The 20,995-nt window shown below is 37.0% G+C and overlaps 1 protein-coding gene across 1 annotated transcript; it reads left to right on the plus strand.

Moving 5' to 3' along the window:
- The first annotated feature begins 384 nt into the window (after positions 1 to 384).
- Positions 385 to 20,858, plus strand: LOC103808991 (chromosome unknown open reading frame, human C11orf70). Its single transcript, XM_009081803.1, has 6 exons — positions 385 to 468; positions 2,119 to 2,191; positions 7,626 to 7,792; positions 10,028 to 10,200; positions 16,199 to 16,265; positions 20,474 to 20,858. Exons 1-6 carry the CDS (start codon positions 391 to 393, stop codon positions 20,603 to 20,605), a joined length of 690 nt encoding a protein of 229 aa, XP_009080051.1. The 5' UTR covers positions 385 to 390; the 3' UTR covers positions 20,606 to 20,858.
- The last annotated feature ends 137 nt before the right edge of the window (positions 20,859 to 20,995 follow it).

Consider the following 20,995-nt stretch of genomic DNA (forward strand, 5'->3'; position numbering starts at 1 on the left):
TCTGTTCTCCCCGCTCCCTTCCCCTCCCTTCCTTCCCCTTTCCCTTTCCTTACCCTTTCCCTTTCCCCTTCCCCTTCCCTTCCTCCCCCACACCCTTAATTTGAGGTCTCCTCGATGCCTTCCAGGCACACAAACCACTCCTTGGGAGGCATCTGTCCTCACCTTCCAGGGTTAGTCAAGATATACTTCAGCTCGCAGCGTTGCTCTGATGCAGCCTGTGCCCTCCGAGGAGGGGTGGGAGGCACTTATAACTGAAAGAAAGAAAAGAAAGAGTATAACTATTGGTCAAAATAGGGCTTTATGATTCATATCTAACTAAATTTTCAGAGTGGGTAAGTATGTCTTAGTATGTCTGCGGAGTATTGAGTCTCATTTTTCCATTTCAGGTCCATGCAAGGCAGGATCACAGCACAGGCATTCAGTTTTGACCAGCCGTTCAAGCCCTATCAAAAGGATGAATTTGTTATGGTACTTCTAAGTCCTTTGTATTTTAAGTTGACTTTTTTTTTCCCCCCATAGCAATTATAGCTATTGTAAAACTGCATAACAGCAAACACTGCAGCAGTGTTGCACACTCTTGGCCTGCACACTGTCTCCTGGAAAGTAGTGGATTTAGGTGTGGTGCTCAAGTCTTGCTTTGTGGGTTAACTGCATTGTCCAGTAAAAATATTTTAGTCTGTACTAATGTTACTCTGTTTTAAGAGGGAACAATTTAGTCATTCAGGATTCCCAAGAATGGAAATGTGAACTGAATGCTGATCTTGGCCACGGCATTCAGTGTTGGGAAGTCCACCCAGGGTGAGACTTTAGACAGTGTACACACAGTTGGTACCCTTGCTCACAGCTATTATGGCTTTGTCACAGTAAATGCACTGTGCAATTAGAGATGCATGTGCACCACATATCTGAAAACACAATTTTTTACATTTATTGGATACTATTGCAGTCTCAGCTTTTTGAGACTCAAGTGTCTTGCTGAGTTTGTGTCCTTCACTTCTGTTGTCTGCAAAGTCAAGTCTGATCATCTATCTGCAGACAGAAAAAAGCCCCAAAACCTGTGGTTTAAAAAAGTATGGTTTTTACCTCTGTTGTTTTAAAAACAACTCTTTGATTTGTTATATGTCTACTTTATATTGTTATACTTGATAAAGAATTCAGCCTCTTTGTATTTTAAAGAAATTCACACACAAATACACCAATATTTCATTTCCCTCTGATAAACATTTCAAGTTATTGAAATTTACAAAATACACCTTTGCCTTCTCAGTGCTTGTCTCTTTTGAAGTAAAAATGTAAAGATCACTATGAATTGATGAAATCTGAGTAGCTATGAAGTAATTGGGGAAAAAAGGGCCATTACATTATACTGTCTGGTCTCTCTGTATCCCAGAGGGGTGGTAAAGAGATTAGGTGATGCAGAGACTGAAAAATCCATCATTTTCTTAGCAATTTCTCTCATTTTTCACTCTGCTTATATGCATATACATAAGTGTGCGTTTTCTTAGTTGGCTTATCTGTCATGTAAACTTGCCAGCTACCAACATTGCTATACATGTGTCCTTTTTTTTTGAATTGATAAATCAATGAGATTGAATAGTTCAAATCTTATTGTGGAACTGCTTCTCCATCCCTTCAATAACTTGTTAATCTCTTCTGTATCTGTTTAACAATTTTTGTGTGTCTCTAACTTCTCCAAGCTTCAAATTTATTTTAGAAGTGCCGATTTTAAAATAATTAAAAATTTCATTTTTAACTTCAACAACATGGAATGCAGAGATAGGACAGAACTATTTCATCTCTTCCATGATTTTATATACCTCCAAGAATTTCATACAACATTTTTGTGTGTTCTTGGACTAGAAGTGCTTTACTGTAAAACTTTAATACTGCATGTATTAAAGCAATATATGCACCTGAAGATATCTTGACTCTATAAAAGACACTGGCTACACTAAGTTAGAAAAACATGGATTTGGTGGTGTATCCAAACTGAAAGACATACAGAATCTACTTACTAACTGGAGCCTTAGAATTTGCTTCAAAAGTATCCAAGTCACTATAAATGATGATTTTATGTTTCATTTCATTAACTTCTGTTCTCTTATTTGAATATTATAGGCATTTTTTACTGATCAAAATGTGAACTCCAGTTTAAAGTTGCTGTCAGCTTCGGGACAATGGACTACATTGGGTAAATGTAGAATAAATCTTAAGTGAAAAAGTCTGTGTTGTAACTATTCTGCTCTAATTTTCCATTTTCTAATAATGACATATATATGTGTCATATGTTCATATATGTGTATTTTTGCCTGGTTGAAATATCTTAATTACTTGTTTTAGTAAATAGTAAGAAAAATTCTTACCTTGTCTGTTACTAAATGGTCACATTTTACACTTTTTTGCCCTTGACCCCTATATCATTTTTAAATGATATGTGACATCCAGTTGACCTGATCAAGTATCCAGACATAATCAACGCATTAATTGTGAAATTATTCAGATAGCATTTGGAGAAAGACACTCTTCCACAGATGCAACGACCTTACTTGGGACGGATCTGAGATTATTGCTCTGTTACAAATTAAAGCTGAGAGAGCAGAGGACTAGATAGAACACACCCCGCCAAGCTTGTGTAACTCTGCTCTCCACACAGCAGAGGTGATGGAGGTGCAGCACAAGCCCCACATGACCATAGAATCATAGAATCAACTGGGTTGGAAAAGACCTCCAAGATCATCAAGTCCAACCCTACCATGGTTACTAGACCATGGCACTAAGTGCCACATCCAGTCTCATCTTGAAAACCTCCAGGGATGGTGAATCCACCACCTCCCCAGGCAGCCTATTCCAATGCCTGACTACTCTCTTCGTAAAAAATCTCTTCCTAATATCTAACCTAAACCTCCCCTGGCAGAGCCTCTGTGCCCTCTTGGCTTACTGCTGGTTGCCTGGGAGAAGAGACTGACCCCCACCTGATAGGCTGCTTTAGTTTCAATCATGCCATGATGTTGGCTTGTAGTTTGCTGCCATATCAGAAATTACTTAAAACACTTGATTATGTCTGTAGATGCAGATGAGACCCTAAAGCAGAAAGACCAAAAGCTAATAGCATATGGTTTTATGGCACCACTTTGAAATTGTATTTTTCATTATGTAAACGACACACAAAATTTCATGGAAATTGCACATGATAACGTAATGGGATTTTAGGCATAATGTGACCTCTGATATTGCCGAAGTGGTTTTCCATAATAGGAATATTTTAAAAGGGGGTAGAGGGAAGTCCCCATTTCTTTTGGTTTGTCTGCAAGTACTTTACTGTGTGTAAGTATTTAATGGAGCTTTGGGAATTTTCTGACTTTTCCATTCCAGCTCTCTGGAATTGGCATAGGTTTTTCCCACTGTATACAATGACACTAGACCTTGCTACCTTTTTGTCAGCAAAAATCCATTTTTCAAACACTGCATCTAACTATTAAACCAATTGAAATATATAAGATGCAAAAAATATTTCAAGTGCCCCTGCAGGTACCTCTTTCTCACTCTGGCAAGCAGGAAAAATAAATATATTTCAAACCATGGGTAAGCTTTTTCCTGCTTTAGGCAATAATTTTTTAGGCTGTCTAGTGTATGCCCCCCTCCCCCCCCAGTCCCTGTAGTGAGGGTCAGTAGGTTAAATACCTTGTGCTTGGAGCAGAGGGTCACTTGCCAAGTATCCCAGTTTATCCCAGTCCTGATTCTGCTCAATCTTCCCCAGCACAGAAATAATGCATTTTGTTCTAAGGACTGGAAGGGTTCCCTTGCTAAATCCTGAACAGCTGGTATACCCCATTTGCTCTTAAAATTTCATCTTCCCATTCTTTGCCTATTTTTGGTGAGGAATGTTGGCACATTTTTCTATACTTAGTCTTCATGTGCATTTTTTTGAAAATATAGTAAGAATTAGCTTTGAGTGGGAGGAGGTAAAAATCATCTTTAGTATTTTCTTCTCCAGACATACTGATACATTAATCTAGAGATATCATTTACTTATCATTATGAAGTAACTCTTTTGTTTGTTAACTCTTGTATTTATTCTCTTGCAAACAAAAGTGTTAGGATTTTTTCCAGCGAGGAGATACTTGGATGCATAATATAAGTGGGGTTTAGATAGATCCTTAGAAACCTCCCTTCTTGTCCCCTCCATGATCTTGGATGGGAAGTATTTATGGATCCAGAGAAAAATATCAGCATTATAGAAACCATCCGTGTGTTATTACAATAGTGTTTGTTTTCATAAAACTTTTGTCTTTTTTGAGGCTGTGGTCCCCTTTCACCTTCTCCCTAATACTGTATTTTTTCCTAGTAGAATCCCACAATAACACATTATCTCAAGACTCTAGTATTACTTGAAGTAAAACATTTTAGGCAAACAATACACAAGGATATTCTCTAGTCTGCTTCATCTGATCAAAAAGATACTTACTGACCTATTCTCGCACCACACTATTTTTGCCTGTTGTAGAAGGGATACTTTTTCCCCTCCTCCTGGCTGCATGGCAGAGTACCTTATAGTTCTGACATGTGCTTTAAACCACCTTTTCATCTGTTACTCTGATATTTCAAAAACAGAGGCAGCAAAAGGAACAAATCTGATGCATACCAGTTTATGTCTAGTAGCAGTAGTTTTTCCTTGGACACATTGTTGGCCTTGCACCTGTCAGCAGTCTTGGGGAGGCAGGACTGTGTCTGCTTAAGCTCAATTAACACTTGAAAAGTTATCTTCAGAGGGGTAGGGTTACCGTCTTTTTTGTGTAAATAAAAATTTAGAATTTGCCTAGAAAAAGATTCATGAGTTGCCACATGTACCTGAAGCTCTAACGATCTCTGTGTCCAGAATGGGATTTTAAAATCTGAAAAGGAATCTTAAATCAGCAATTTTTTTAGACTACTGTTAGCGATTATAATTTGCAAAAAAATTGAGATGTCATTTGAACCTATAAATCATCAGCGTGCACCTTTCACTTTTGAAATGCCTTTTTCTTTAATACAGAGCACTGAACTTGTATTATGTACAAAATGTTTTGTAAATTGTAAGTTGCAAGATGTTTTTCTGATGTAAAAAATCTTTCTCAGATTTTGGAGGAATTCTAACTATACCTAATCCAGAGTTTATCTGCCCCATACTAGATATGCAAGGTTTTCATTTGAAAATATATTGGCAGCACTTTATAGATATTCCAGAGCTAGCTGTTATAAGAACCTTAAACTGCTTCAGGACTTCTCAGCTCTTTGTTTTCCACTTGCAGAGTTGTCACGGCATTTCTTCTTCCTATTTTATTGCTCACTTTTACAGCGTTATTAAAACTAGTCACTCTCCTCCAGGAAATTCTGAATCTCCAGTTTCAAATCTCACCTCTCAAATGGAGAATAGGAGCTTCCAGTGTACTTAAACTTTTCCATTTATAGTTTGATTTTCTGAACTACTGAATAGATTACAAAGCTCTTGATATTTTTTTCCTGATGAAAGTTTCATAAAATCTTTTTTTCAGAGCAGAAGTGTTTCTCTTTCTCTTCCTGCAGTAAAATCCTTATAATTTGAGGCCTATAAATAGCTCAATTTCTTATATTTTTAGCTCAATGACTGGGAAAATCTGATTTTTCATTTTCCTCAAGTTACTTAACATCTGATTTTTATTAGTCGACTCAGTTTTTAATTCATAGGTATTTACTAATTCATATGTTAGAGACTGATTTGGTTCTTATTAAAACCCTTATAAAATAAAAATTTGATCCCTGTCAAAAGAAGCTGGAGAATTAGAAGTCACAGGAACCTGGAAGTGAGGGGGTGAGATCAAGCGTAAATAAATAAAAATATAAATCAGTCTGGGTTTTTTTGTGAGGCTGTAATTCATGGCTTTTTCTGATTTGTGTGTTTGGTTACATAATTTGATTATTTTTTGATGGTCACTATGTGGACATATAGGAGAATGTCCTAAACCTTTTTACTTTGATAAAAGGTACCCTTTTCCATAACCATTATCTGTACATGTGATGCCAAGCAATTAAATGCTGTGCTTTTGTCTAGAGCTGATTTTCTTTACATCATGTTGGTCCAATAAAATAATTACAAAATTTCCTGTCAGTATTTTAGCTAAGTAGGCACGTTTTCAAGCCATCAACTTGTAACTTCTCTTTAACACATTTTTTTTTCCTGGTATTGATTGGGTAGGTGGTTCGGTTTACCTGGATTTAGATATTAAAATGCCACCACTCCTACTTAAGCTATGAATAAATAATCTCCATGTAATAGTATATGGCAGAAATCCCAAAGGTTCTTTGGAAGTGTGGGGGCAAGAGCAATTTTGGATTATACTATGCTTGCAAAGATTAGGATCAGAATGAAATGGTGGGTGCTCTTGCAAGCATCATGGTTCTTACATTCCTTTTTGGGATGTTTCTGTTCCAGAACTACTGCCATTGACAGGGAAATGTGGACATTTCCTACATAGTCCTTAGAGATCCTTTAGGTCAGTTTGTCAGGACACCACGGAATTTTATCTCTAATTGTATGGTAAATAGCCTTTTGATATTGTAGATGTTGTTGATGAATCTCCCATCAAGAGAACCTACAGAGGAGAAGAGTTAAGAGTAATCTCCTGGACAGCTGGAATGCTGTGAATATTCACTCTGCTCAAGACACATTGCCCTTGTGTTGCTCACTGATACTCTCCTCCCCTCTCCTGTTCAGACGCACTTTGAAGGGTGTTCAGGCCACTTGGGTAGATAATATGTTCTAACATTTGGCCTGAACACTTGGACCAGAGAGCAGATAGAACTGGACTGAGTCCAAATCTTCTTAAACGTAGGGTCTAATGCTATTTGAGATGCCATAAGTTATCCAACACCATGCATACAGATTTGTAGATGTAACACTGTATATAGAGAAGATATGTGCCCTTATGGAGTGATACCTCATTAAGGAAAATACTGTAGGGTATCTCAAATAACACTGGATGTCTATGAGCAACAGAATCCAGCCTTGGATGATTTGTAAGCAGAGGGAAAAAGAAACTATAGAAAAATATACTCTTCATGTAAAGATTATAGAGAGATACTCCAGATTCATACAGGAAGTGCTGATTGTACCATTTTCATCTTCTGAAAAAGCTGGTTAGTAAAGTTTACAGTGGTGAAGTTATCTGAAAATAACTTTTCAAAAAGTTCAGATGTAATCACAAACTTGTCAGGGCTGTGTTCTTTTCGGGTTTTACTTTGTGGGGCCTATAGCTGTTAGCAGCTATTGACTTCTGTACTGCATCATGACAACTTTGGCATTTGTCCTCGGATTCTTTAAGGCTTAAGCTGTGGAATACGATTTTCTAAGGGTGTGAGCTAACGCGATGTTGGGTTCACACGGTGTTCCATCTGTTCCTAGTTTCGGTTGATAGTATTTACCAACAGGGGGAGCAGACACACGAGCCTGAGAGGAAAGTAGTAGCCAGATGCATTCAATGTTTTCTTTACGCTTATTTCTGTCCTAACTCTCTTGGGTTTTTGAGGAACTGTGTGACTGAGTCATACTTAGGTGATCTGTAATTTTTTTAAGAATATGAAACATAAAACCAGCTTCCTGTATGTTCCAGGTTCCAAAGTGACACAAATTGAAGCTACTGTGGTACCCTGTACACAGATTTCCATGTCATTTTTCGATCGGCTATATTCCCAAGGAGTTGTTAGAGAAACTGGAGATATTGTGCAGTGTTGCCATGACTATTATGATGATATTCTTGTATCGGATGAATTAAGGAAGGTCAGTATAGTAATGAATAATTTATTATAATTTTCCATACTCTATTAGGTGCCATAAGGACATGTTTTTTTGGTTGGTTTTTTTTCCTGACAAAGGTAAAAATGGGCATCAATAGCCATGTTTTAGAAACTGAGGCACTGCAGTGCCTGAATGTGTGAAAGTAATGACTGTTTTCCAGGTGGGCCCTCTCTCCTTTTTAGGTGGGAGAAAGAGGTAAAACCTTCTACCCACTTGTGTCTCAAGTAGTCAGTGTTTGGGGGTGTGTGTGGGGAAATGCAGCTACTCATTTGCTTAGGAGAGGGAGACAAGGGGTGCCAAGGGGAAGGTCCTGTGATACTCAGGTAGGTTCACCCACGCTTCCAGGTAGCTCATGAAATTGAATGTATTCAATAGCTACATCCTGAAGCATTCCTGGCCGGGAATGCTGACCATATCATATGTGAAGGCATTTAAAGAAAGTTATCTTCATAAATTTCCACTGAAATGAAGAGGAGGTTATTGAAAAGGATATTACTTCTCAGTGTAACACTGGAAAAGGACTAAATATAACAGGTCTACAATGTAAAAACTGTTTGTTATGCTCTAGTGGAGGTGCCAGAATGCAGACTGTTCTGAAAAAATCTAAGAGTGGCACCTTCTCAATCAGTGTATGTCTTTACTGTGTTTCTTTTGACTTCATAACTAAAACAACTTTTTAAAATTATGTTTGTTTAGCATTAGCAAAGCATAGTGTGGGAGAACTGGATTTTGCTCTTCCTTGTATATATAATCAACATAAGTACTTAATAATTATAGAGTTGCACTCATTTGCACTTGGCAAATCCTTTGAAGGCAATGTATTTGAACCAGTGACACTGGTTACAGGATGTGGCCTGAAATACTGGTCTGTCTTGTAAAGTTCTGGGAAAAGGTAAGAACTCAAGCTCATGTTTGAATTCCAGATGTGGTTTGTAGCCTAGCAGTTCAAAATACTATGTATTTATTTATAAGCTGGATACATGTGAGATGTTTTCTGAAAATTAAGCGTATTGTATGTAGGAAAGTTAGAGACAACATTTAAAATTAGAAATCATTGGAGTTTTGGTGTCTTCCCATTTTCCTTCCCTTGGAAGGGATATGTGTGTCAGCATTTGCAAGCTGAGAGTTTCACATTGGTGTGAAATGAATGAGATTCCTACTCATGAGACTTAAGATGGCAGAAAGAAAAGAGTCCAGTTTTCCCGGAATGACATCAAAACTTCAATTAAATCAGGGAGGGCTCTAGGACAGAAGACTGTAGGGGGCAGCAAACTGTCTGTCTCCTGGCGTCATAGGATGGCCCTCATCTGCAAGACTCCATGTTTCCTACTTGCCATGTCTTCTCTTTCTTCAGTCAAGAAGGGGGTTGGGATATGTCTGAGGTAGCAGTTGCTGCCTTGACCCCTTGTTACTCAGGTTATGTAGTGATGTTATAAAGAGGGACAGAGAGCGGTAGGCTCATGTCTAGCTTTGACCAGTTTGCCTGGGTTGGCATCTGCATTTTGGCTGACATGACTCAAACATCTTTTAGCTGTTCCTGTCCACATTTACCATGTGCAGTGTTGGGACTAATCTAGCAAGTCCTCTGTGTTCACATAATGTCTCAGCAAAAGTCAGGTGAGATGCATGGAGGCAACTGGATAGCATGTCTGGTTAATCCAGGCTACAGATTAAGGCTCACTGGAGTCTGCAATAAGGGATGATGTGAGTTTGAATGATCTCCTCAGAGGGATCCTTGGGATTCTTTACAAATGTGAAATGACTGTGTAAATTGAAACTTGAAAAAGCAAATGCAGCCAAGGTTAACAAAGACAGCCTGATTGGCAGTGATTGACATGCAAATATAGCTAGATTATCTTCAGATTATTTATTGCTTCATTAGCATGACATACAATAAAACAGTGAATAACAAGACTTGAAAAATCTTCCCTTATGTCTTTTGGGCACAAATCTGACAGTCATTCTGCTTTGTATAGCGTGTAAGAATTTTGAACATAACTGCATAATTGGACGAAGGATTTAGAGAGAAGTACTTACTTCTTTTTAGATAATTGGATTTAGAGAGAAGTACTTACTTCTTTCCATCCCTAGTTCATATGTTTCATATGGACATAAATCCTGTGTGCCATACAGCACAGCAGTTGCATTGTTTATGAACTTAAGTAAGAAATGTTAATCTCTTTGATTTCTTTGGGTTTTTTTCTCTTGTTCCACAAGGTCTTGCTTCTGAAGGATTCAGACCATTATGATTTATTTAGTCAATTGGACCGTGAGGAATTCCTGTTCTGTCTTTTTAAGCATTTTTGCATTGGAGGAACTATTTGCCAGTTTGAAGATGTAGTTGACCCATATTTAGAAACAACAAAAGCGTTTTATAGAGACTTGGTGAGGTAAGTGTTACTCTGTTTTATACAGCTGTGTACTCTGCGTAGATACTTCATGTTGATTTGTGTAAACTCATTGTGCATTACTGATTCAAAACGGAGCTGTTATTGAATGTATCTGGCAAGCTTATTTGTCTTCAACTATCAAAATGCAATGGAACAATGTTAGTAGCTCAGTGGCAAAATATATGCAATTTTAATTCCATCTGTCCCACCGAAGAACTTTTTTATATTACATATATGGACATAATGGTTTATAATTCACTCCTGTCTTAGAGATTGCTTATTTTGTAATTGTCTGCTGAAAATATGGCATGGCAATGGAAGCAGATTGCGTTCCCACTGTCATTGATAAAATATTAACAATTAAGTCTTGGATGCATAATCTTGGACTGCTTTCAATTGGACTGCTTTTGATTTAGGATTTTAAAGTTGAAATACTTAGTTGAAATGTTTAGTTCCATATATGTCTTGTTCCTGTTGATTTTTTAATTTTTTTGTAATACAGTTGCATTTTGGCCTTCCTAATTCTGCTAATACACTTCTCACAGTGTAAAGCTAAGGGTGGTAGAATCTGGCTGTTAACATGACACAGTGGATTAACACACATTTTTTGCCAGGTCTGGTATGTGGAATTGTTTGGATTTTTATGTGTTTGGGTTTTTTTGTCCTTGAGATTAGAGGTGATTGATCAGATGATCAAATTCAGAATAAATTGGCAATTTTTTCCCTGTTTTGATATACCCATATGCTGACTTCTCCAGCTGACAATAGTTCTTGTTTCCTGGTTAGTGGGAAACGGAATGTAGTTATTGGTTATTCAGATTCATTCCTAGTTAAGCTAATGTGGGAATGTTACAATTGTCAAGGGTAGTACTAAAATTTTATATATTATACTTTACCACTCAAGTGAACTATGGAAAACAATTGGAGACTTCTAAAATGAGAAACAGTAAAAGAGCTCTGATAATGCGGATGCTAAGTAATGCACTACAATGCACACAAGACTTCAAATTGCTTAAAGAAGGAATTGATATTTTCACACACATCATTAAGTCTGTTCTTAAAATGTCTTTGGATAAACTTAAGTGTAAAGTTTATATGTCTGAACAAAGATACAGTGAAAGTTATTAGACTCGGTGATTCTTAATCACCTGAATATTTTTTAATATCTATAGTACTTGTGTATAGATTGTTGTGTCCAAAGAAAACATTTTAAACAACATATCTAAACCAACACATTTGGCTGAGTTTTGGAATTATTTTGGTAATATTTTACTAAAGAAGCTTGCAAATTTTTAATAACTTCTAGCAGCTTTCATATTTTCTAATGGTCAGTACTTTTCAGGGTGCAAGTTGCTTTTTCTCACATGCTATTTCCAGGGTTATCTAAAATCAATTATTAACATAGCAGTAGAACAGTTGATACTTTTAGACAAACCACTGAAACAGAGAAACTGAGTGCTATTAATATTCCAAGAAGATGTTTTTAGAAATAATAAATTTAGATTGTATGTATTAATTTGAACACTGTGATTAATCACCAAAGATTATTAGTATGATGAGTTTTGATATTTTCATGTCATATGTAGATGGAAACCAAGTGGGTTGTTCAGAAATACAAGGACCCATCAGTGCTTCAGCTCTATCCTCCCTTTTCTTTTAAATCGTTCACTCTGCGCTTGAATCAAACTGTTTGTTACTTGAATCCTGGGCCTTAGTTGACTCTCACTGACTGCAGCTGTTCTGTGCTTGTGTTGTTGAACTGACCTAGGACAAAGTGCAAATCCAATCAGTTCTTTCACTTCTTCCCTTTGCTGTTAAGTTGTTTTATCCAAAAGATGTTCAAGTTCTGTTGTAAGCCACTCATTTCCTTTACCTTCCTATCTCCTTTAACCTCTGTCCGTTCTTTTTTCCTTTCCATGCTATAAAATTTGATAAGGATGTCAAGCAGTTCTTGGTACTTAAAAAAAGGAAAAAGCATCTGCCAAGAACCTTCCACAATTTCATCCTGCTTTCAAGGTTTACTTTTTCTGTGTCCTCAACCTGCTCCCTGTTACCTCTTTATATATTTCTGTGATTTTTCTCTTTTGTGATACTTCTGTCCTGTATACAATATTAGGAGAAAACACTTCAAGATCCATTTCTCTTTTGTTTGGTTTTGGCTATTTTTCCCCAGTTGGCAGATTGCTTTCTATCCTCCAGAATTCTGAAGCGCCTCTACTCAGTTCATGTGACATAAGTGATCTTCAGTGTTTACCTACCATGTGTCTCTCTGTTTCTGTGCCTGTAAATGTCTCCTGGTTTCTCACTGCCAAAGGAGCTGGTGTTAACACTGGCTACCAGCTGAAAAAGAAACTCACAATTTAACTAAATCTTTTATCTTGCTCCTTTGATATTAAGTTTTCTGTCAGTCCCACGAGAAAAGCTTTCAACCTTGACATTTCAGACTTTCCCTTCTGCTTCACAATCACGGTTGTCTTTTTTTTTGTCTCATTTCTCCCTGCCCCTGGTTTATCGAAAAGGATGCTGCTGTTTTATTTTCACCACCTTAAGAAGGAAAAAGCCACTGAAAGGCTCTGAAGAGGAACATTACTGATGGTCTTGACGAATTTCTCATTCCTAGTCTATGCTGTGCATTGTTTTACTTCATTTTTTGCACAAATAGCGCCAGAATATAAAGCAATGAAAATTACTTTCTTATAGCCTCTTATTCTCAGGAAACAATTGCTAATGATAGTAGTAATCTCTTAAATTCTGTTTACCAAAGAGTTTGCCTTCAAATTCCTGTTAAATACAACTGTTCTTAAAAATCTTTTTTAGACTGCTATCCTCTGTCTGGTTTCTCTTCATCTTGGATTGCAGTTGCATTGGATACTTCCTACTCCTTGTTAAGTGATATTAAAAACTTTTCATGGTATTAAGAATTCTCTAAACTATACTCTCCTGAAGGCTTAATTTTTCTGTTTGAGGCTTCAGAAGGCTTGGTAAAAAACAAATGGATACTGCAATAATTATTAGCTTCTAGCTGATGTGCATTGAAAAATTAGCTGCCAGAGATGAACTTAGTCTAATAACAATATGCTTATAGAAGTATAAACTGCCACTGTTTGGTCTTGTAACAGTATTCCTAATGGAAAAGAGCCTTGGCATGAAGAGGTCCACAAAAGTGTGTTTACTGTGGGAGTGGCAGGCCTATTATGAGCTTTCTTGTACTTATCTTTATTACAGCTGCTTTTTCTGGCCTTTCCTGAGTTCTAACTCTAAGACACTAGTGTTCAAAATAGTGTTAAAAGGTTTGAGATTCCATTTTGTTCAAGCATTTCCATGTATATTGCTTTTTTATGAGAGAATGCAATAGTCTTTTTGAAATTAACCACTCTAGATAATCTACAAGCACAGCTAGGGACTTCCAAATACAGCTATTAAATGGCAAACATTTTCTTCTTTGCAAAAAAAGCAGTATTTTCTTACTAATGAATTAATGCACAACTTGTAGTGTTACTAATCCATCAGTAATTAGTCTGTGACCAGTTGAATCCATCCAAAATTCTAGTGTTCAGTGTCGTGTCCTGTGTAACCTAAATAATTTCAAAAGCCTTGTTGTAGTATTTTGATTTAGTTAAAGCATATAGTTACATGACAAAAGCTCGTTAATTAAAATATAATCTATGAATCTTTGTTGATAAATCTTGTCTTCTGAACTTTCTCTCTGATTTTTTCTGACAGTGTCTCTCCATGGTGACAGCTGTTGTAGTACCTTGTAGTCATTGTTTTCTTCTCCTTTCTTCATCTCCATCTCCATGCCCTTTCCCCCATAATGAATGAATGTATGTGAAAGCAGTAAGTTGTTCTTTTATTGTTTGGAAAGCCCAATAAAATATTGCTGGTAGGGTCAGATATAAATAAAGCCCAAAGTGAATTGAGAGACCATGAGGATGTTTGCTCTTAATAAAAAGAGAATAGATGTGCATCAAAATGATGGAAGAACTACCATATTCAATGAATAGTTTAGAATTTAACAACTTGAAAGAACATGGTGGTATTAAGACTGTTTTTAAGGAAATAGTGTCCTCTTCAAGAAGGCAAGGTCCTTTTTTCTAAAACCTTTTAGGAGAAAAAAAGAAATAGAGCAAACAAGCTTGTCAAAGGCAAGCTCCTGGTTTCTTTCAAGTCAGCAAAGGAAGAATTTCATCTGATTTTAACAGACGCAATTTTTTGCCTTAAAAACTAACCAAAGTACTAGAAATAAACATTCATTCTGAAGAATTACTTACAGGAAGCTAACCACAAGGGGAAAATTTCTCAAGGCAGTGGAATAAATAGAAAGAGTTATTCTTTGTCTCCCCTGACTTCGGTATCTTAGATATATATAGCATAGAAATTAAGAAACCAGAAATTGATAGCATTGTTTTCAGACAGACGAATCTGAAGCCAGAGTAACTTAAATACAACTGTAGCTTTTAGAGGTGGTGATATATGGTAGAAAGCAACAACCCCACTAACCTTCTATATCGTGTTCTGATAGTTGTCACTCTTTGCACAGAGAAGGTTAAACAGTTCCTAACTGCTGCAGTTTACAGCTTGGTACGTTAACATAAACTGACGTCTGTGTTAGTTTGTCTTAATGTGCTGCTCTGTGAACTGCAGTGGCTCAGAAGCTGAGTCATGAACCAGCTGAGCTGTCCCTGCTGGGAAGGAAGTCATCCCTGGAGAGTGGTAGGGCAGACAGCTGGGGTCAGTACCAATTTCAGCAATGCTGCCTTAATCCACTGTTGAGTATGTCAATATGTCAGATGCAACAAAAAGTTCTGTGGAAGCCTCGTTACTGACTCACCACAGGGAAGATCAGCTTCACAGTACAGGCTGAATTCAAACATGACTGTGTCATTACTCTACAGATGAAATCAGTTAATCGGAGAGTCAACTGCTTTTATTGGCTGGAGAGATTTAATCAACAAAGGTGATGTTGGTTGATTTGGGGTTTGTTTGTTCTTAAAAAAAGAAGCTCTGCCAAAGCAGTGCTACTAGGGGATGGCTGTCACAGCTTGGAGCTGGTGTGGTGTACAACTGGGCTGTGTTTAACACACATCCTCTAGTAACTTGTCTGTACTGGGACCTTTCCCAGGAATGAAAACCATTTGTGAAAAAGCAGGATTTGAGCTATGCATTTCTTAGAAGTGTATAAGTATGGAAGTTATAACCCTCAACTGCTCAACAGTGTGTCAATGTAAATAGGAATCTGTGCAATTAGGTAAATTAATAGCAGTTACGTGATCTAATTTATGAAGAAATGTAAGCATCACTCAAAGCAGACCTGAGGAAAAAACAACATATTAAAAATACTTAAATTTGAAATATGTTGAGATGCCTGGATGCTTTAAAATACTATCTCAGTATTATTAGTAAATGTGATGAAAGAAATGGCAGCCTTCACAACAAACACAGCCTAGAAATGTAAAAACTCAGAATTAATCCCATCCTAGGTTGCATAGCTGACAAAATTCCAAAGGAGGAAAAATGAACCTAAACTATAATTATATTTTAATTAAAAATGAGCTAAAGTCTGCATTTCTTCATCAGTACTGCTGCTACTTCTTGTGGTCTGTGTTAGGATGCATTTCCCTTTGCAGGTTTTTTTCTCAAAGAATATGTGAAAAGATTTTTACAAACTGTTTAGCTGCATAATTTTTCCTAGCTATCAAAATGCAAATTCTTTATGGGAGTTGCCTAGAATGGGGTAATATTGCTGTGATTTAGTCAGATGACTAGATATATTCAATAGGTTTCAGTAGAATGTCATAGAATCCATGTTACTGAACAATGGCCATATACCTTTTCATAGTCAGTGTGACATAAGGTGAATTTTAACCATGAATTTGTATTTAATACAATTTGGGTGAGGACACAGAGCATATATGAAAAATGTATTTAATAAATGAAAGATTCTAATAATCAGTGATTACTGTACTTGTTAAGTATGCATTATTCCCCTGTATTTCAGTGTTCAAAAGAATCCTGAAACAAAAGAAATAGGAGTTATTTCTACAGTCTTCAGAGTGTCTGCATATGTAAGTATTAATGATTTTTTGGTACAGGATTTTTCTGGAAGTAACATACATAACATGAAAATAATTGACATTCACAAAGAAAACGTAATATTCCCTTGTACTGGTTTATTTTCCCTTAGTTGTCATTTTTTTCATTCATGCACTCTTTCTCTGGTCTCATCCTGCTTTCTCATCCTCTTTCCTAACTCTTCATTAGTAACCACCAACTAAAGTTTTATTTGGTGGCTCACTAAAAATAGGTTTACTGGATTACATTTGAGGTCACAAGAGTCATCCAGAAACTAGTTTATGAAAAAACCCATAGGCCTGAGTAATTCTGGCTTTACATCTACTTGAGACAGCAGCAAGGATTAAGAATGCACTCTTGACTTTGTATAGTTCTGTTTTCAGAAATGTTGCTAGAGCTTTCTGAATAGCTTGCACTGCATCTGTTTCTGTAAAGACTGCCAGGAAGTTTAGTACACAGAAAGGCTGGGGTGGTGAGGTGACTGCTAACCTCTTTTCCCCTCCCCTGTCAAGTCTCATTCCTATCTGTTTCTCTTGCAAAATCATACACTTACCATCGAGATAAGTTTGAGAACTGGCTGCATGTTTACTAGATTCAGCACGTCTGTCATTTAATTGCTACAGTAGGATGAACTGCTCCAAATTCTTCTTGAGTAACCAGAATATATAATAATTAAATGTCAGATAATGTACCCACTTTCAACAGCACTAGCTGATGTCATTTCAGACTGCACAAACTTCCCTGTAGGTTGCCAATAGCCCAGTTGTTCATCTGTGGGTCATCATCTTTTAAGTACTTTGTGTGATTCATAAAAGGCTTTTGAAAATAAATACTTTATGGGTGTATCAAAATTTATCTTTCCACTAGGTTGCAGAGTGTAATAAAAAAAAATAAAAAAGCAAAACCATGATAACTTGATGTTCTTCAGTTATTACTGTTCCTTTCTCACCTCTGAATCAAACACTTTGATGTGAATTTTGCAAATTTCTATGTTTAGGTAGACACATAACATTAAAGAGCTTCCCTAACTATCTTTGCCATACACTAAATATTGTCAGTATTAAAAGAAAACCTCCAAACTTTAGCAACCTCTTGTAAAGAAAAGAGGTGGATGGACAAAAGCACATCTAGTGTAAATTCAGAGCAGGTTATTCTCCTTGTAACCTTGGAAGAAAATTAGGCATTACTGCACATTCTGAAAATTTGTGAGGTGAAGGAGAATTTTGAAATTACAAGTTTATTAAAGAACATCTTGAAGAATTTTCTCTCAGAATACAAAAAAGCTTAAATGGTATGTCTAGAGTGTTTGATGGCTATGTGGGTCAAAACTATTCAACTCTACTTGGTGGCACATACAGGAAGGACACTTACTGGAGCACAAATGTCTTGTGCTTGTGATGGAAAGTTTCTGTCAAGGATATAACTACATTTCTGCAGTAGATTTAGTTTCTGAGTTCATTTGGTAAATAACTGTAGAGTGTGTTATAATGTTGAGCTGGCAGTTTTTAAGACATGTTTTCTTGGTTGATATCTGAAAGGACATACCCTCCTAGCTTGATATAAATAAACAAATAATTTTTAAAAGCTGTTCTGGTAACAGTGACTTGTGCAGCTGAGAAGCTAGAAGAACACACATTTTTGCAAGCTGGATTAATAAATGGACAAATAAATATACATGTAAATTTGTGCAAATACAAATGGAATCAGGAATTGACAACTTAAGCTGTGGCTAAGAAGCCCTTGTTTTGGAGACAATACCTAAAAACGCACACTATTAGAGATGTAAGTATTTCAAGGTATCAAGGTATAGTTATAAGTGTCTGTAGGCCTGTTTAGCATAAAAATCCAATAGACCTGGGCATCACATGAGAAATAATTTTAAAACTTGTGACGAAATACTCTGTTGAACTCCAGACACCCTTGACAGTGTCAGGGCTTTGCATATAATGAAACACGGTTACAGCTGAAGTAATGGGTTGCTCACTGATATTTTAGCTCTTTCTTTACCTGAATCCAAACTGTGGCAGTGTTAGAAATGCACAGTTTATTCAAAGATTATTTTAAAAAATTTGTCAATTAAGTGATGCCGTTTTGAGAATGTTCAGCAGTATCTTTATTTCTGTATTATGCTATGCATATGTATTCTTAAATCATCAGCTGATTATCCATGTTCCTACAAAGAAAAAATAAAATGATCCTACTCTAACATAAGTAAATCAATCATTACACCCCCTACATGTCTGAAACGAAGTCCATATGCAGATGGAACTGGTGTGATTCTTAATTTGTGTACATGCAGGAATGTAAATTTCAGAGCCATTGTGCTCAAGTATTTTAGGGTCTTTACAAACTTTTTTACTAATTAATGTAAATTTAAGAATGTTTTTCATTGAATTATGTTATATTTATTATCCCAGGTTTGGTATATTCTGTAGTTTCTCGAAATGCCTCATCACCAACTTAACTCATTTTTGTTCTTGAGTTGCTAAACAAATTTTTAGTGTGCCAACACTGCCTTGAAACAGTCAAAACTAGCTGACATTAGTCAATTTCATAGCGATTGCAGGAGTGGGACCCTTGATAGCAGTGAGAAGAGTTTAACTGGCAATCACATCTTGATGTTGGTCTTCTCTTATTTTTTATGTTTTTTTAGTTTTGTGCATGAGCTTAGGTTGTTTTGGGGTCAAACTCCAAAGGCATTGTAATGCTGAGCACTCCAGAACCTTAAAAGTTGCCTTCCTTACTGCAGTTGAGAATCCAGTGTTTGTTACACATGTATCCCTCAAAACCACCTGAAGAGAGCTAGGCATCTTACAGTTGGAGCTACAGAGCTTGTATGCTGTGTTGCTTAAAAATAGAATGCTATTTTTAGCTTGTTGGCATTTGCCTACCATTGGAAAATGCTGTGAATAAACATTATCAAATCTCTACCTGTCTTAAACAATGCTTTTATGGTGGTGCTTGGTTTAATTTAAGATTTAGGAGTTCGAACAATCCTCCAAAGGAAGACACCAGAACATATAGTAGGGGGTTCATCTTCTTTGAAATAACAGGAGAGAAACTGGGATGCTAGTAACAACTACTGGATAAAATTCACAGATAGTCTTTGGAGTGGAAATGGGAACCCAGACCTTTTCATTCTAAGTTGACAGCCTTAGCTATTGAGAGAGCTTACTGTTCTTATGTTTCCATGGTCCAAAATAAGATGGATTATTTTATGCAAAGGAAGAGAGCTTCAACACAAGAATGTGAGAGATGTGCTCCTAATCTGGAATAGTCTGTGAGTTTAATATTTTTCTGAAGAAAATGAACAATACATGCAATATATCAATTTCCCTTAGGCAAAAGGTAGAACAGAACCTCTGTCTCTTCAACTGTTGTATAAAGGTGTTGGGGAGCAGGAGGTGTTCTAAAAGAATTTAGTGATCTTTTGGATGTTCAATTACCAGAGTGACTGAATGAAAAAAAATAGCAACCCTTCAAAAATATCCCCATCTAGTTTCTGGATTCCTACTGGATTTGAAGTGTGTGTCAAGCTGTGCTGCTCTGTCAACACTGAAGCTTTTATTGCCATGTGCAGACATGGGATGCTAAACTGAAGAGCCCAATTCCCATGCTGATTGTCAGCTGGATGGGTTTTCCAATGAGGATTTTCGAGCTAGGTGTCCAGACTCCCTTCAAACCCTTTCTGAGGACTGGCACACAAAATGTTTTCAGTAACAGTCCAAAGTTGTTAGTAAGGGCTGTAATGAGGGTTTTGCTTAAATGCAAATATTTGAACCTGAACAGATGCATTAGCAAATGTTAAGTGAAAAAAAAAAATCAGTGATGGAACAGCTTTCTGTATTAATATAGAGCCTGTGATTTTTTTTCTCTTTCAAAGGAAACATGATTGGGCTGTTGTATATTTAACATATATATATGCATAAACACATGCTTACATGTTTAATTTTACATTTTCTATTAATACTACATTTACCTCAAGGTTATTTGAAACATTCAGCCAGAACTACTGTGTGTTCTATAGTGTTGGGATCCTCATGGAGCCAGAATATTGTTTTAATAAACTGCAGTGTATTTAGCTAGACTGTTACATTTGGAACAAAATGATAAATTTCATTCAAATTTTATTATATTAATTCATGGGTGTCCATATTGTCTGTCCCTAATACTGTTTTGGATTTTTTTCACTTTCTCTCAGGATGCTAATGGCCTGTGCTACCCTTCAAGCAAAAGCCACGAACAGACTTTTGCCTACTTGATCGTGGATCCCTGCAAGCGACACGTGTATACTCTGTATCACCATGTCGGTGCGAGTGTGTTTACTAACTAGTTACAAACCTGGCTGGTCCCCAGTTTTATAATGGAGTTGGCCTTCTCTCTGCACGGATTCAGGTAGAAATTGCAAAGTTTTCTTACGAGGAAGCATGAGCTCCTTCATCCCACACTGGGAAGTGCTTCCCGTTCACGCACGTTACTGCGGGGTTTGGCCAGTTTTGGCGTAGTTATAGTTCACGGAGCTGTTTTCTCGGCCGTTTTTCCCCCTTTCCTCACCCGTTTGATCTAATAAAAAGCGTTTCTCTGGAGGTCTCGTCCCTTTCATGAGCTAGTCTTGCAGACCCACGACGCGTGACCGCAGGGGAGGCTCTGGAGTCGGGGAAAGCTCCGCGGAACGAGGAGAAAGTTCGCCAGGGCGGCTCGGCCCGCGCAGCCCTCTCCCCCC

The sequence above is a fragment of the Acanthisitta chloris genome, unplaced genomic scaffold (genome assembly GCF_000695815.1).
Source record: "Acanthisitta chloris isolate BGI_N310 unplaced genomic scaffold, ASM69581v1 scaffold40729, whole genome shotgun sequence".
Classification (NCBI taxonomy): Eukaryota; Metazoa; Chordata; class Aves; order Passeriformes; family Acanthisittidae; genus Acanthisitta; species Acanthisitta chloris.